At 38.5% G+C, this 17954-nt stretch overlaps 1 protein-coding gene across 2 annotated transcripts in view; it reads left to right on the plus strand.

Annotated features, from left to right (window-relative positions):
• Positions 1 to 17954, plus strand: part of VAV3 (vav guanine nucleotide exchange factor 3) — a 171373-nt gene that overhangs the window by 55408 nt on the left and 98011 nt on the right. For both annotated transcript variants that reach the window (XM_055815071.1, XM_055815072.1), the window contains exons 3-7: positions 8320 to 8378; positions 9239 to 9304; positions 12245 to 12353; positions 15596 to 15688; positions 15789 to 15857. In XM_055815071.1, the coding sequence (XP_055671046.1) occupies positions 8320 to 8378; positions 9239 to 9304; positions 12245 to 12353; positions 15596 to 15688; positions 15789 to 15857 (396 nt within the window). The remainder of the gene's footprint in view (positions 1 to 8319; positions 8379 to 9238; positions 9305 to 12244; positions 12354 to 15595; positions 15689 to 15788; positions 15858 to 17954) is intronic.

Consider the following 17954-nt stretch of genomic DNA (forward strand, 5'->3'; position numbering starts at 1 on the left):
TGCAGTCCTGTGTAGTAGGTCTGCCAGGCCCACTCTTCCAGTTCTGGAGTTTGTGTGATCGGAGGTATGGCTGCCTGTAAAAGGGACAAAATGTTAAAGATGTTCGGTGGGTGAAAGGGGTGGAGAAACGGTTTGGTTAGTGAGGGGTCCAACCTGCCCTTTGCTATTGCTGGAAACTACATTTATGCTTTTAACTACCGTCCTAGAGAAAACTTCTATAGATACTTCACATCTGTAATGTATACATATGGTATTGAGTGTTGCTTGGCATAATTTAGAGATGTGAAAAGAAAACAACAACAGGACTCTTCAGTTTTGGATGTTTCTAACTTAACTGTCAGCTGTTTCATTTTTACTAAAAGGGGAAGATATGCCCAGCCTTAACCTGGCCTTTTGGACAACAGGTCATCTGTCCTTTTATGTCTTCCACAGTGTTTTTTTCAAAATTATGTTCTGTCTCTCTGGCTCTGCTTGCCTTCCTGGTGCCAAACTGCCTTCCTCCCCGCCTCACCTCTCCTTACAGGGCTTTGGAGAAAATGTTGCATCATTTCTAGTTGTTGATTGCCTAGGGCTTTTGAAGTCTCAGCAGTTTGCATCTCTGTAGGTAGCTTATCTACAAACAGAGAGGCAACATCCAGGAGGCTTTTTGTCTTGGCTTTTTTTCCTTTTTTTTAAGTCTGGAGAAAGACTTCCCTGCTACTTTATCGGTGAAGACACTGTGGAGACACCAGAGAAAATCGATTCAACATGAGACTTCCCGAGGGCAATGCATGTAGGGTATGGAGGTTTGCATGCCTGGAGCCAGCCAGGCTTCCCCCCCAGCTGCACAGCAGCACCTCTGAGGTCTCCTCCTGCAGCTGGGAGCTGGGGCTCAGTGTTCAGAGGAAGCACGGATGACTGCCAAAACCAGCTTTTACAGCAGCCACGTTACCCCTGCTGCCTCTGCATAAAAGCATTTGGCACCTGGTTTCAAACTGTTTTTCGGAGTTGCTGTCAGGCTCCTGTCAGTCACAAAAAAACCTTGGCTTTGGGTTGTGAATTTCTTTGCCACGGTTCCCTGGGACAGTGAGGGTATTTTCCTTACGGCTGCTATGCCAGTGCTAAGCCTTGAAGAGAAAGAAGGATGGAGTAGTCCTCAGGTGTGTTTCCTGAGGATTTAGTTCAGTGGAAATGGAAGAACAGACATGGATGACGAGGGATGCCATAACTGGGGTAGCTGAAGGTGATGTCAGTGAGGAAGGAAACAGGCAGCATCCTGCAGCTGGTGATTACCCTTCTGGAAAGTAAATTTATGACTTTCCCTTGGATTGCAGCTATTGGTGCTCTACATCTAAAGCTTGGATTTCATTATTTGAATGAGATGAAAATCGGTATTCAGCTATGTGTCAAGCTTTGTGTAATCAAAACCAGGCTATTACATTTCTACCTGCTGGAGGTCTGTAGACTATAGTGTTCCTAAAGAAATGTCGTTGTGGGTGCCAAGGCTGTAAATTATCTTTCACGTTTGTTTCTGTATTACTTTGACGCTTCAATGTATGCAGTAGCAGCGTTTAGTAGAGGCATATTTGCATAGCTGGTATTTGAATGTTTTTCTGATATGTTGTTTTTAAGGGCCAGAGGTGCCACTATGTGAAAAGAAGGGTTTGTTTTTAGGTCATCTCTTCTCTCCCTCCCTTCTTTCCTTTATAATGAGTTTTCATTCATTTTGTCTTTTTTGAAAAGCCCTCATCCTTTCTTCTTCCCCTAGAGGCTTGTGATTTGATTAAAACGGACCTGAACCAACACAGGGTACTAACGTGATACCAGAACAAGGCAGATAGAGATAAAATGTTCCGTTTAACTTACTAACACCCTTTACTTGGAATACAGTGTTCATTAGATCAGTAGCTGTCAGCCAAGTTAAATGCAAATGTAAGTTCCTAGAGGTCCTTTAGTTCAAAAGTTAATGATGGATTACATTAAAATATTAAGATATGTTCCCCCCTTCCCCCTCTTCTGTGCCAAATGAAGTATTGATCCAGGGTTGTCTGGGGCCTGGTAAACTGCAGAGTAGGAAACGATCAACCTTCTTTCTTAATATAGGTCATTTGACAATATATTTATGTATAGCAATTCCATCTTATCTGAGTGACAGATGTGAAATCATGATTTTTCTTTTCTCTCCATGCCCCTTCCCCCTACCCCCGCTTCCCCATTTTGATGTATGAGTGAAAACAGCTTAATGAAAACTCACTCAGCGTGTGGGCACGAGTAGCAGTTCTGGCTTTAAAGCATCGGGGATATGACATATTTGGAATTGGCCTCTTATGAGCCTTACCCCAGTGATGCAGTGTGTATGTCTTTGTTTTCTCTAGGAACATGGGATTTCTATTTGCATTAGCTTTTTGTTTTTCATAATCTGCCCAGAGCTCTGGGGCAGTGTATGTATATATCCAGAAAATTAATATGTGCACATACATATCTTAAGACTCCCTGCCTTAATTGGAGTCTTTAAAAGATTCTAGGGTTAATTTCTCGAACTAAATTAAACCCTTTGGTATTTGTCATATCAAACCAAATATGCTCTTATTTCAATCAAAGTTTTCAGGTTATGAACTGAAGAAAAACACAGAAAATGTAATGTAGCCTTGATAAGTAGTCTAAAGTATGTGTAATCATTTCATATTCATGGTTGTCTTGCTGATAAATATTGCTTGGAAACCAGTTGGCAGCTCATGTAGAATGGAGTGTAGTATTTCTCTTGTATAACATCCTGTATTAAATGAGCAAATGCCACCTTTGCCAATGGAAATTTGACTGTCCTTGAGACAGATGTTTAAAGGCATTGATTCTTGAAATGGCAATGATTAGCTATACTGGTACTACGTGTAAAAGGAAAGGATGCGAAGATTCTGTCATGCATGCGGAGAAAAACATCCTTCTTTCTGAATAAAAAAAAATACAGGTATGCTTGCTTCTCTGAGAAAGCAAATAGCAGCTCTGTAGTTTCCTTTGAGATGGTGGTACCTAAACCAGTCTTATGCAGCCATCAGGCTCTCTTAATGCATAGACCTTAGCTTGAGAGTAGTTAGAGCTACATATAAAACAGGTATTATTATTATTTTTATATGCTATTTACACTGCTATACTTCTCTATAACTGAAAGTCAGCCAGCCAACTGGAGCTATTTCAGTCCGTTGAAAAGGGAGCATGTTAGACTTGTAATTAGAGATCTAAAGTTTACTTGAACATTAGAGTGCTTGGGATAACTCTTCCAACCCAGGGACTGGAATGGAGACAGAACATAGCCAAGGAGCTTATCAACTCTCTGAAGGATTAATTTGCCTTTATAATTTACACACACACACACACACACACACACCCCCCCCAATTTGATCAAGTAAAAGAAGACCTGTTTGAGAAGAAACCCATGTGCAGGTATCAAAAAGTAGCATGTCAGAAGGTAGGTTGGTATTGGAAATGTTTTTCATTGACAAATAACATGCTTTATGTTATACTAATCTGTTTCTATGTATCTGCTAAATAAATTCACTTGAAGGGAGGGAGTAAAGCTAAGTTTTTAACAAAATACAACGCTCAAATACTAAGCTAGATGCCCAGATTTTGAAAAAAAACCTTTAGATGTAATATGGTTGTGAATTCTTGGTGACTTTTACTGTGTGTTGGAAAAACATCCTATTTAACTGCATACATGGAAATAACTGCTTTGAAGATCTAACCCACAAATGAATCTTTCTAGGTTTTATTGGCATAAACTGTGAAACTGTTGCCATCAACATTTGTTGATCACTTCATATTTTCAATTTAGATAAACATCAGAAAAATAAATATGGGCCTAGTCCTGACAGCAGCTGTTAAAAGCAAGGAAATGTTGCTTGTTCAGGGAGACAGTGAGTTGCAAAATGATTTACTCCTGTTTCTCTTAAAAGTGGAAAAGTACTTTTAAAATGTGCTTTGTCTGCTCGTGAACTGCATGGGTTTTAAGTTCTTTTTTAAGAAACAAGATTAGAAAGTGACCCCCAAAATACTTAATAAGGCACATTTTAAACTCAGACACACCACTGCTATGGAAAGAAGTAAAATAGTCCCTCTAGTGTACTGCTGCTGTAAGTATGCATAGGAATATCTGATGTAATTTACTGAGGAGCATGGCTGCAGGAAATCACAAAATAACATTTCTGCAAGGGATATGAAAGGGCTTACATAAATTGGAGAGTCTGACCTACATCAGTAAGTCAAGAGAAACAGTAATAAATACCAAGGAAAAAAATAATCTGCTGTTAGAGTAATTAACGAAGTAAAAAGTTAGTGTAGTGTGAAACCGTTGCTCTTGCCAGCTGCGCCTGAAACATGAATGAGAGCAGAACCGCGCACTGGGGCATGGGCTGAGGTGCACTTCCTCTTGCAGGGCCATACATTTCAATCTCATGTCATATTTTGCATAAACTGGCTATATATTGAAAAACAAACTTGGATGTTCACACCTTGTTGAAGAGAGGGTGGCTTTGATGTGACTTCTAAAGACTTGCTTAACCTCTGTCTGACTGCCTTAGTCAGTGCAAAGGAGCTCTATTGAGGCGGGTGCAGGTGGGGCTTCCTTTTATGCCTGAAAGTCTCTTGCCAACGTTTTCCAATTTCAGGTTCATTGCAGCAAAGTCATAGCTACTGAGTTTTCCAGTGTGAAGGCATGTAGTCATTGCAGGATGTTTTGGAATAGAAATATTTTTTTTTCATGTGTCATAGCTAGCTAGCACATACATACGAATCTTTACTCATTACCTAGTTTTCATTGCCTGTTCCTGGTAATAGCATGTGCGCAAAAGCCCCGCACTGCAACCCTTTGTACATCTGTTTGTTGCAGAGCAGTGCCAGCCACAGAAGTTCTCTTGTTCTGGATTTCGTACAAGCAAGGAGCACTGCTTCTGCACTTAAGCTAAGATCTAGTTTTGCCTCATTCAAAGGTACAGGAGCATCTGTGCGAGTCCTTGCTGTGGAAGAGAACTGAGCAATCATTTAGGGTTAAAAGGGGTAAAAGAGATTAAAGCTCTGCTGAAAGGAAGAGAGCAAGACAAAAAAAGCACATGAAAAGCATTAAATAGCAATGTTATGGACTTTAATGCGTATGGTGCACTGTAATTTTGGAGTTCAGAATTGCACTATATTATAGCTTCTCTCGTGTCAGCTGTACAGGGCTTCAAACCAGCACTGCTCTGAAAAACTCCCGAGTCCGTCAGTTTGTTAAAAGTGAGACACTTTGCTGGGTTTAGCTTGATTGTTTTGATGAATGTCTATTGAATCTCTGATTGTTTTCTGACAACTCATCCCATATGTAACTGTGACTTTCCCCGTGGACCTAGAAATTCAGGAACTCTTATTGAGAGTTCATGTAGTGGCTCAGAACCAAAGAAGTGAAATTTCACGTGGAGGGAGAATCTTTGCCCCACTTCATGTTGGAGCAAATACATTTACATGTATGTGATGCTGAAATTGTGTGTTGACCAGAAGGGATAGTTTCACATATGATTACTTGTGTAAGTATTCCTGACATTTTCTCAGAATTCATTAAGGAAACGACAACAGCAAGAAAAAGACACCTCAGTATAAACCATTCTGTTTCTTGACAGAACAATGTTTTAAGCTGTGCTTTAATAGGCGTGCTCAATGGGCAAGCATTACCTTTTATTTTGTGGAAGTTATGTTTGTTTTCAGTTATGTGTTTTAATCTTAAATATTGAGGTGGTTATTGGCCTTAAGCTGTTAATTGCTTTGTTTTGAAATAGAAGAATAGTGATCTTTGCCCACCCATTACCCTTCCCCTTTCATGATGCCAGGGTGACCACATACTTCTGGAGAAGGCATTGTGTCTCTGAGATACTGACAGCTGCTGTGATGATTACCATTTTCTTCTTATCCAGAATGTAGTTTCTGATAAAAATCTGTGCATTAGCTTCTGAGCATGTTGGTTTGCTCTTCCTGCAGTGCCAGACCTTCTCCAGTCTAAGAGCAGTGAAAATTATTAGTAGTTTTCTGTTGTCTCTAGCTGTATAGTTCCTTTCTCTCTCTTCTCTGTGTGCATGTTCTTGAACAGTCTTCTGGCTTCCTCAGTGTGTGGAGGTTTTTCTTTCTCCACTCCTCCCCCCCCAGAAGGTTTCACATCAGTTCCTGAAAAAGTTTTTCTATTCCTCTTAATTAGTAATTCTTGCTTTTGTTTGTGTTAGTGTCACCTGGTGGAACATTTTGGGAGTAACGTTTGCTAGTTGTCTTCCTAAAATTCATAATTTTTTGTTGTACAGATTTTTTTTGTGTTATCTTGAAGCAACCATAATTTGCTGTGAAGAGTAAGCCATACTTCTGCTGGGTTTGATTATGCTAGATAAGTGAGAATCCTTCTAAGGAAAAGGGTTTGTGTGGGTGGAATAGTTTGCAAAAGGTTTTCTGCGTGCTGGAAAATAACACGTTGAAACAAGAAAGGGATATTTAGTTCATGAGAATTGCCCCTCTCTGGTTTGAAAATCATTAAACCTTCTTTGCTGTGATTTTGCCAATCACTGTACACCCATGTGTCACGACAGATCATTTTCCTAGCTTACTGTATTTTCAGTTAACTTCCCATGGTGTCTTGCCTCGTGCAGTTTAGCAGTCCTTGCAGTCTTGCACTGGGATTCTCACAGGTGTGCAGATGCAGGTTTTTGTATGATACAGAAACCAGAACTCACCTGCGACAGCAAGACTTCTTAAAGGAGTCTTTTTTTCCCTTTTTTCCCTTTTGACTAATGTGGAATAGTTTTTATTAACTTACTGTTTATTCAATCAATTTTTATTCAAAACTTCCAAAACTTATTCTAGGCTGTATTACAGTTCTTCTATTCATAGGGGAATGTATGTGCCCATACCTTTGATTATATTCCTAGCATATTTATCTGATTTTATTATTCTTCGACATTTCTGTAAGGCAAAACCAGATTTTCTGTGACATAAATTTTCACAGCAGCTTAAATGAACCCCAAATGTTCCTTTCACAGGAGTAGTATAACTTTAGTTCGTTCTGAGTTTTGCTTGCCTGCATATGAGACCTGAATCACTTTTGGAGGCTTTGTAACTTCAGTTTAAGCTCTGTAGTTGGTGACTATTCTCTGTGGTTTTTACTTTGTCATTCTCCTGCGTAAATATGTCAGTGTCCTTCCTTTGAGAGATGTACTTTTAGCTGTGTGTTTTATGGTCTGGTTAGTCTTGTAATTAAACTTCAAGAATAAACAGCTTTAATTGTAGAGATTATTCCCAAATGCCAATGGAATGTAGAATTACTATACTGAATTTTGATACTACCGATAAAAACCTCCTTTGGAGATTTCAGTTTGGCTTAATACGGATTTTAAGCTGCAAAGACCCAACGTGAAACTTTTGGGAAGTTCAGGGGAGACTTGGCATCGGAAGTATGGAAATTCAGATGGTGTAATTTTGTCTCTCTCCCCCCCCCCCCCCCCCCCCCCCCTCTCTCTAGCAAGTAAGGCTTGCCAATCTGATAGTGCTCAAAATAAGAGAGAATATTTGTGACAGAGGGGACATGCTAGGCAGAGTACAAACTGGTCTTGTATTATTACAGCTGACAGCAAAATAACTCCATCTCTGTGACTGTATGTACATGTGTTCTGCCCTCCCTAATGTTCTCCCTCTCCTGTTGCATAACCATGAGCACTTACAGGAGGTATTTTCTTAGAATGAGATCTTCCAGACTGCTACTAGCTTCTGAAGATAAGCAAAGCTTATGGGCTCAAATGTACAGCGTCTTAACTGTTGCCTGCCAAGAGATTACTTCTCCGTTGCGAGGAAGGTGGCTTTCTGCTGATTTGGCATTTGGCTCCCTCTTCTGGCCACTGTTAGGAAAAGCTCAAATTAATACTTTCATATTTTCTTTCTGGAGCTCCAATAATAATAATAATAATAATAATAATAAAGTCCTCAGAGCAGTCTGTAAGATAAAATTTGATCCCAGTTGCAAATTGATTGTCTGTCTGATTTTTGACATACATGATCTGGTTTTAAATTCACTTAAATTGGCTTTTACTTGTGCTAAAACTTGTAAATACGAGATTTCCCTTCGCCTCTCTTTGCGCTCCCGTCACATTCCCCAGTTCAAAAGCACTAAACACCAGCTCCTGGGAAATCTGGGGAAGTTCAACGCACTCAGTGTTTGGCACAGCCAGTTTGGCACAGTCTATATAATTCCATGTGAGATAACTTTTCTGATAATTAAGCAATCGAGAACAAAATATTTTATTGCTTCTGTTCTACAACTAATCATGGTTCCTTCTTCTCCAGGTGATAGAAACGCTTTCAAAACTTTCTCGTACTCCTATTGCATTAGGCACAGGAATAAGGTATGTTATTGCTCTAGTAAGTAGTGGGAATAATGCTTTTTGCGTGATGCTCCTTGGAAAAGTTGTTACAGACAGTATAGGCAGTGTCCCCTGGTTATAAACCAGATTGCCCAGCGGACAGCTAACCAAGGCTATGCACCTTTGAGGAGCTCTGAAAGGTATTTTCTACCTCTGGCATGCTTACTGAAGTGCCTGAACCACCTTTACTTCTTGTGCTGAAACACAAGGTGAACAAATGAGCAGTTAGTATTTCAGAACTTGTGTGATAGTTGTGACACATGGATCGTAAGTCAGGCTAATGCAGTACTGATCTATGTAAAGACAAATGGGTTTTCTTTTCTCCATTCTAAAATTCAGCAAAACTGCCAAGTTTGTGAGATTCTCATTTTCCAAAAGAAACCAAAAGACCCCAACCAAACCAAACCTAACCTCAGAAACTGTAATTGTGGACTGTGGAAGCAGGTGAAAGATTTCATGTTTTGTGGTCTCCATCTTTTTGAATGGTTTGATTACCATAAATGAATGGATGATGCTTTTAAAACATAGACAAAATACCCTAACCAGTCCTGTAAACCATGTCTTGTGCTAAAGAGAGGAGTTAATATTCTCAGCTGAAAAAATGTCAATGATGTGTATTCATGGTGATTTATAACAACTCCATCTAGTAGGGTTTTTTATTATATTAAGTATCAATTCATATACAGAAGTCAAAATACACAGATATTGGTCCTCAGAGAAAGTGGGGAAAATACAAATATATTAACATACAGTAATCTGTGTGAGAATTTTAGAAACAGAACAAAACCTCACTGTGATTAGACTAGTGCTGTTTATAATTCATGCTATTTTTCTTTCCACAGGCCCTTCCCTACAGAAGAAAGCGTTGATGATGAAGATGTTTACAAAGGTCTTCCTGATTTAATAGAGTATGTTGTAAATCCATAGTTAAATTAAAGATTTTGGCTTTCAGTTGCATGCTATTATTTATATGTTATGCAACACATACTTTTTATGAGAATTGGATATTTATTTGATTCTAAAAGATTTTGTTAGCCATTGTGCTGACCAGGAAGAATTAATAATGAAAGCTTATCTGAATGATTGTAATACATTCATATATGTAAGGAAGCATGTTTCATAGAAGGTGTTGGTAGCAAAGTAAATAATGAATGAGTTTTTAAATTATTTGCCTGTACTATGAGAATGCTTTCATAGAATTACAATACTAGTTGTAAGGGACCCAAGGAAATAGTCTTGAACTTGAAAAGAAAATACACTTTTTGGATCATAATTCAAGTGAGTCATCTCCCTGAAGTCAATGAAATTCTTCATATGGAATGCCTTTACCTCTCTGTGTCAGTGTTTGTGGGATGATTAATTATTGGCAGTTTTCACTTCAGCTTTGAGGTACGAGCAAGATATACATGAATGTACTGTATAGTATTGAATGGTAGACTGCAGCTTTATTTTGCAGACTGGTGAGATAAATGCATCCGGGCATAAAAAATTGCCAGGAAGAGCTACTCTTGTATGCTGTGGCTAGGATTTCTCAGGATCCATTGGGAATCACGCTGAGTAAGAGCTAGGATCAGAGCTCACTGTCCCAAAGTTTACCAGTGCTTACCTCACTAGTGCTCATCTGGCTCTGTCTTGGCTCTGGCCGTGTTGTATGTCGCTTGCTGCAATGTGGTGAGGTAGCTGCTGTTCACATGGTGGATTTGTTTCTTTACTGCCTGTAAGGAGGGGAAACCCTACCACGGCTGGTGCTGCTCAGTTTATCACCTTCCCTGCAAAGCTCATCCTTGTCTTCTGCAGCTGACTCGTAGATAGCTGGTTTTCACTCTGTGTAGCTGAATGTGCAGAAGGTAGGAGTTGCAGACACCTCTGACACCCAAGTGCACTAGAGGTGATGTCCTCATCTCATAGATGTGGTGGGATTAGCATTGTTTGAAAATATTTCCATCATCAGTTCTTAAACAGGCATACAGATTCAGTACTGGGAGACAGTCCTTGATGTAAAAAAAAAGAAAAAATTAACAAATCATACTAAAGAAATTGAGATGTGTAGCTCTTCTTTTGCATCAAAATACAAATGTTATTCACTGGAATTTGATAGTTACGTGTCTCAATTGTGGAGGAAGCAATTAAAGAAGTACTCTCTTCGTAAGAAAAGAAAGTGCTAGTGAATGAAGCAGATGGCCCACATATTTTAGTTTCTCTTAATTAGTAAGTGTATTTGACTAAAATTAATTTAATTGTCCTTGAATTTAAATGGTGTCTAAAGAATTTAGAATGAATTTAAGGCTTTCTGCCAGAAAGAGCTGCAGCAGTTAAATGTTTCTATCCTTACTCTGCCTTTTTGCCTGCTTTTGTTCCCTGGAGCGTAGGTGGTCAAATGAAGTGTATCTGCTGCACCTGACACAGCTGCCAGTATTTAATGTAAAATGTGAACACACCATCATCACTGGTGCAAGCTGAAATGTTAGACTAACCTGGAGCACCTGAGTTTTCTAGCTCTCCTGGGGCATGGTATCTGGAAAAGGAAGGGATGTGAGGAATTTCTGTTGAATTTTATGTTGAATCCCCTAATATATTTTTTAATCATTCCATCTACTGAAACTTCCAGTTCTTCCTTATTATATCCTTCTGATGTTCTCAATTAAAAACAAGACTATATTTTATGAGAAATTAAAAATACATTGGCTTTTGTATATAGTCCTGATTATAGTCATAGTGATTTTGTCTGGCATTTCCAAGTAGTCCAGGTGGCAGCTGAGTTGTAGCAATTCTCATTCATTCTGATTCCTTTGAAATGGTTAGTCTCTGCCCATAGAGCTTCTGATGTCCTGTTCTTGAGTACTGACAATTCACTTACAGGAACGGCTGCCCTTCCTAGTTCTAGTGGACTGATCCTCAATTTTTCACTCTGAAGGACTTCCAGTAGCAGTAATCTCAAAATTATCAAAATAAAAAGAAGTTGTCTTCCAATAGTAATAATCTCAAAATTATCAGCACATCTCATCAAGTTTCTGTATTACGATGACTGGACTACTTTCAGTACCTTTTAGAGTTCTTTTGGAGACCTACCCTAAGAAATGTGGGTGAAAGAGACAATTACAGGCTTGCTATGGTCCTAGTGCAAAGCAGGCAAAACTCCAGCAGGACTGGCTAACGAAGTTGAATTAGCTGTGGGTAGAGTTGAGCATTGACTTCATGCTGAGGTATTCCTGTACTCTAGGGAGTAGGAGGACACTTCTTGTGCATGCACTGTTTTGTTGAGCTGTCTGACTTTCAGTTTGAAAGGTTGCTATTTTCATTTTGGGGTAGCTGAAGGTTGCCACGAGGTGATCAAGATGCTGGCTTACGGTGTGGGTGTACGGAGTCTCAGCTGCTGGCTCTGCAGCCTTTAGTGTATTTTACCCAGAAACTCCTTTCTTTAGGCAGGACGCAGACCTGTAGCAGTGTCTCACGTACGGGTGCAGTGGAAGGCCAGGCAGTGAGGAGGGGCACCTCCCTTTCACTGGATGTGGTGGGGAAAGGGATGAAGGGAGCAGCTGGGCAGCTCCTTGTGACCCAGCTGGCCTGACAAGCTGCTTTTGGTGCCTGATTTTGATCCTGTGTGGTTGTAAATTCATGCAGTCTTCAGTGTTGTGTTGATTTTGTACAACTGTATTTTAAATGCATTGGGGAAAGAAAATTAATGGACTTAATTTCCCTTAATGAGTTCTTTTCATTAGATAGTTCTAACAATTAGTCCGTTTGTTTACTGTAGAAATGTTTTCCTATGAGGAGTGGTCCCACATCAGCAGAGCTGACAGCAATTTGCCTGTTCTGCACAGCTTTTTTAAATTGTGTTTTCCTTTCAGTGAAACTGGTGTTGATGAAGATGAGGAGTTGTATGATTGTGTCTACGGAGAAGATGAAGGTGGGGAGGTTTATGAAGACCTAATGAAAGATGACGCAGCACAGCAACCTGTATGTTTTCCAATTTCTAGCTATTTTCAAACAATACTAGTTCTATTTTTGAAAGTTAATAATTGTGAAATTATATCTTTATAGCTAGTTTCGCTGAAACTTCACTCGTGATCAGTTGCGTCTGGACCTGTCATGTACAGTGCATTATTTCCCGTGTAAGACTTTGCAGGTTGTTTTGGCAAGGGGTCAAACACTAACTATGATAATTTTTGAAAGAAATGTAATTTTGAAATGAAATACAGTAGTTACAGATTTTGTTAAATAAAACCCAAATTAAAAAAATGAGTTGAAAAAACACTGTTCTTTATCTAATGAAGTCACATTCGCTTGCAGGCAGGATGTTTTAGAAAAGTGTTTGAATCATAGGAAATCTTTACTGTGATCGTTTTGACTTTTTATTTTATACTGAAACTCAAAACGCATTAAGTTTTGGCTTTCACATAATGAGTGTGGGTGGTTTTTTTTTTTTTTCCCCTTCAACTGTAACAGTTGGTAATCTCTGGCAGTTGGTAGTGTCTAAACTTTCTCTGATTCTTTCCTGTTGCAAATGTCATTCTCGCATATCTGTGTTTCTAGCAAATGATTATTATAGCAATCAGAACTCTCACGTTCTAATTTTAGTTGTATCTTAGCCTAGATACTTCAGATCAGACTTTCATTTGTTTCTTATAGAAAATAAATGAAAACTGAAAACATGGTACAGCAAAATATTTTTTCCACAACATGTAATGAATGGAGGCATTGCAATTGTTTTGCTGTGTCAGCTTTCTTGAATGCGGTAATTATTTCTGATATGTGATAATTTCCTCTCAGGTTTATAAATACACTGTATCATGACTTTGCGCAGTTCTTCCTTTTGAATCCTATGTGAGAATTCCTTGCATGTGAAAACACTAGCCCAGGACAATCTTCAAGTAGATTTTTAGAAGAACCCAATGCTTTTCAGAGTCTCCAGTAGAAGCCAAAATGCTTTACATCTCCCTTATCCTTGATTTATTGTCATTATCTTCTGATGTTAACTGTTCAGGTTACTTTTTCTGTAGCAGTAGCTAACCTTCAAAGGCATTTTTCCTCACTTGTACTGGTAGACACATGATTTCTTATTTCCTGTCTCCTTTTGTTTATTGCACTCAAATTCTAGAAGTTTTTGGTACGGACAGAAAGTTGATACGTTAATTTCTGCCTGAAGTGCCTATGTGAATGATCGGCTTTGGTTAGGTGAGCGCAAAACTGAAGTGAGTGGTTTTAAATGGAATCCCAGGATTTTGTTTGCATCACCTATATGAGAGTTGGTAAACAACAAACCTGCACATTTTGCAAATGAATATCAACTCCTACTGGGCACAACAACTTCTGTATTGGTACAAATACTGCAAGTAATTTGAACAGTATTGGGCTTCCAATGGTAAATGTGAAAAATAACAAAAAGCCTGGATAATGTCAAATTCTAGTATGTTATTGAGATTAATTATCTATGGCTAACTGTGACAGTGCCTGCTTCCCCTGCTAAAGAATTTGGGAATAAATGGTAGATTTTGAGATGAGATTGATCAGATGCTCACAAAGTATGTTTTTACTGATAATGACAGACTATATTTTTGCGAAATGGTTACTTCTATCCCCAGCTGATAAGGCTGGCACTTCAATGTTTGTTGTGGGGAAATTAAGAACTGCACTAACTGGGTTTTAAAGAGTAATTTCTGAGACAATGCAGCACCTGGTAGATGAGAGTCAGAAACCGAGTTCCAGTTGCAGGAGCTGCTTGTAGAGTCACATGGAGGCAGAGAAGGATAAGGAGATATATCAAAACAGCAATCAAAGTGTGAGCAGTGTTGAAGCTTTACGTGCCTGTATGATTCACAGCTTGGTGTCTAGTTTAGGCTGTAGGAATACATTTCCCACTCTTCATAGGTGGCCAAGAATATCATGGGAGCTGTATGTCGCTCATGAAGAGTGTAAGTGCTGCTTGCTGTTGGCTGTGGTAGGCTTAGCAGGTGTGTCAAGTAGAGTGCTAGCAGAGAAAGGGGGTAGAAGCAGTCTAGCTCTTGGACATGCTAAGAGCTAATTGTTAAAATTTCAGTCTAGAAGTTTTGCTGTTGCTGGAGGAGAGAAGCCTTTCTTTCAAAAGCTAAAAATCTTTTCCTGAACAGAAAGAACTGCAGTACTAAATTTCTAGTCCTGACTATTCCTGTATTTGAGTAACACCTATAATCAGGCGTATTATGTGCAGTATGTGAATTCCCTGCATTGGGTAGAATAAAGGTAAGATACAGTTAGGGATATGCTGAAGGATGCCTTGGAAGGGTGTTACAAACTGATAAATAGGCTTCAGACAGGATGTGATAGTACTGTTGCTTATTAAGCCACTGCTTATTGTTGTTTTTGGAGAAAACATTTTGGATAAATTATTGATTTTAATTGTAAGAGCCTATCCAGTTACTGTGTCAGATCTCCAAGCTGACTTACATGACTCCAGATATTTTGAGTCTTGCTTGACATGAATGCTTCCATACCTTCTTCCAGGTATTTACTCTTATTTGAAATCAGGTTTACAAGTTATTGAACCTGTAATACTGTAAATCTGATCTTCAGTAACAGTGCCTGTAAACTGTTTTTATAAAGTCCTGTGCTCATAGTTAGTCCAATTTCCTAGAAGTCTGGTGATTTACTTGAAAAAAACCCCAGGATCTCGTTGAAGACACATACATACCTATGGAGGAGCTGAACTTTGAGGTCACTGCACTGACTGGAGAACATACTGGCATTGTGTCTGAAGAGAAAGCTTCCCTTGAGAAAAGGGGAAAACTGTAAATAAGTGCAGGGATTAGACTGAATCCAATATTTATGGCAATGCAAAGTTACTTACGTGATTTAGCCCCATTAAGTTTAATGGAATTATTAACTGCTGAGTATATCAAATAAGATTTCTCAGTCTGGATGTAAATTAAATGTGACCTTGTATTTCAGCTTCTGGAGTACATGCAGAGAGTTTAGCATTTTATGTCTAAACATTAACTTTTCATAATACTCCTTTGATGCTGAATTTTAGTAAAACTCTTAAAGCCATCAGCTAATTGAACATTAAAATATTCTTGGTTATTGCTGTCATCTTTGGAGACTGCAGTACTCAGAAAATTTCAGGAAGCAGTTATCCTAATTGCTTAATTCTAAACAAGTAAATACATTTATTATCTATTAGGTGCCTGTTATAGACTTTAAACTTGACTCCATTGTAATTGCAGAAATATACTGAAAATGACATAAGAAGCTGTTGTCTTGCTGAAATAAAGCAAACTGAAGAGAAATACACTGAAACTCTGGAATCGATAGAGAAAGTAAGATACTAATAGAATCACAACTTACGTATTTTTATAGCAGTCTAGAAAATGTAATGACATCGTCAAATATATATATAAAATTATTTTCTCCTTGCAGTTTTTCATGGTACCATTGAAAAGATTTCTGTCAGCATCAGAGTTTGATACTGTTTTCATCAACATTCCTGTAAGTAATTGCATATTTAATGAACAGATACAAGGTGATATCTTTGTGTTGTATGTCACTGCACAAAATGATTATTTGAAATATAATGTACAATGCATTTATGTAAATATTAGGGTAGTTGATAAAAAAGATGTGTATTTAATTTTTTTTTTTTTCCTGCTTGAGGGGAATAGGATAAGAGAAATAGTATTATCATGTCAGAGAGTGAGTAGTTATAAACTGGAGTATCTTTGACCCTTAGAAGCTAATAATTTATAGAAGATGGGTGATCTGCTAACATATGCTGGTATTGTAGAGATGATACGAAGTTGTACTGTTAGGTTGCCTACCACTGTATGCTGAGTGATGCTTTTGTCAGGATTTCTATAGACACTCTGCAAATCCTTTTATCTACCCTGGCTCTGTCATCAGTGAAGAAGTTTTAAAGTTAAGATAATGCACAGTTTTGGATTCAGAATCTGGCACTGGAAAGGATAAGAAAATTCTCTGTGAAGTATCTGGGAGATCTCTTTATTTGACTGAAAGCGTAAATGTTTCTGTGATTATTACTTTGTTCCATTTATTTTTCGCCTAATCATAACACATGACAATTTAGGTAAATTTTTTAGTTTTCAGCAGATGTTTTTATCTGACTTAAAAGGAAGACATCAGACATGGTCTGAAGCCTCTCTTAACACAGGCAAATGAATGTTTTTCAGTGAGGTACACTGTAAAGAAAGGGTCCCCATAGTGTGGACCATGGGCTGCATCAAACCTTTACTACCTGTAAAAGATCACCTCTGTTTTGGCCATCTCTGGCACATCCCACAGGTTCTCAGGGCTGTAGGGAAGAGGTGTTGGGAATTTTTTTATTCTGTGGGAACCTGGCCTTTCAGAATGTTTTAGTTGCTGTTCCATCAACTGTTTCAACCTGACAGAAGTAAAATTAAGAGTTGTTACATTGACGATGATACTTGGTACACCTTGCCATATCTGTCCTGCTATTAAAGTTTTCACCCTGAATCTCACTTGCTGTGATTTCCTTCTCTTTTTGAATATTAGTCCAAAATACTGCTGCAGATATCAGTAACCTACTTGTCATCTTGAAGTATGTTAGCTGCCCATAGAGATATCTTTGCTTTTGAAAAAAAAAAAAAAAATAAAATTCTGTCCTACATTGTTTTTTATTCATTGCAAATAAGGCCCTAGTGTGCCCTACCTAAGTTACTGTAAACCTCTTCCCTAAGGATCAATGTGCCCAGGGATGTTGTTGGGTTACATATATTGAAAGAGCTAAAGCTAGCCAACGTGGAACACTGCACAGAGGTATAAAAAAAGGGCTTATATGCTGTAAGCACGAACTGAGAGGTCAACCTACTCACTGCTCATTAAAGAAATGTAAGGCAATCAGGTAACAGGCGTAAAAAGAGCAAAACCTATTTATTTGAATCTAGGAAGGCATGTAGTAAACTGTTACATATACATTGTTTTACTTTGATTTTCATTATCAGCATTCAGTATTTGGGTGTTACAGGATGGTGCTAATTTCTGACTCCACTAACATTTCATAGGCATACAAAAACATTAAAAGATTCCCAGGACTTGCCTAAACCAAAAATATGTGCAAACACTTCGTCTGCCGAGACCTTGTCTCTGCGGCAGTTCCTCAGCAGGAAGGCTGGAGGGCAGTGGAACCTTGTTTTAAACTAAAAATAGCTGTTGCACAGAGCTCTACAGCAAACTGCGACGTGAAGAGCAAGTGCGGTGTTCTTAGAACAGGATGGATTTGATTCTGTTAAAGGGTTGTGGTGAAGGATCGGTGCTTTAGGGTGATGCTGCATTCCTTATATAGATGCTGAAAGATGCTTGCTGAACAGTCATCTGCTGATATCAAAATATATTTTATTTTTAAGAAAAAATACCAACAAATCAACAACCCCAAACTACTCAGCAGTCTAAGAGCGTGCCTTTCTTTAGGGCTCAGATTTCAGAGTTCTGTCCTGTGAAACGTATGTATAGTTCTATATTTGTGTGTGTAGCTGTGTGCATATATATCTGTGTATATATATATGTACATATATATGCAGTTGTATGTACATCTGTGTATGTGGGCACACA

Source organism: Falco peregrinus, chromosome 10, assembly GCF_023634155.1.
Source record: "Falco peregrinus isolate bFalPer1 chromosome 10, bFalPer1.pri, whole genome shotgun sequence".
NCBI lineage: Eukaryota > Metazoa > Chordata > Aves > Falconiformes > Falconidae > Falco > Falco peregrinus.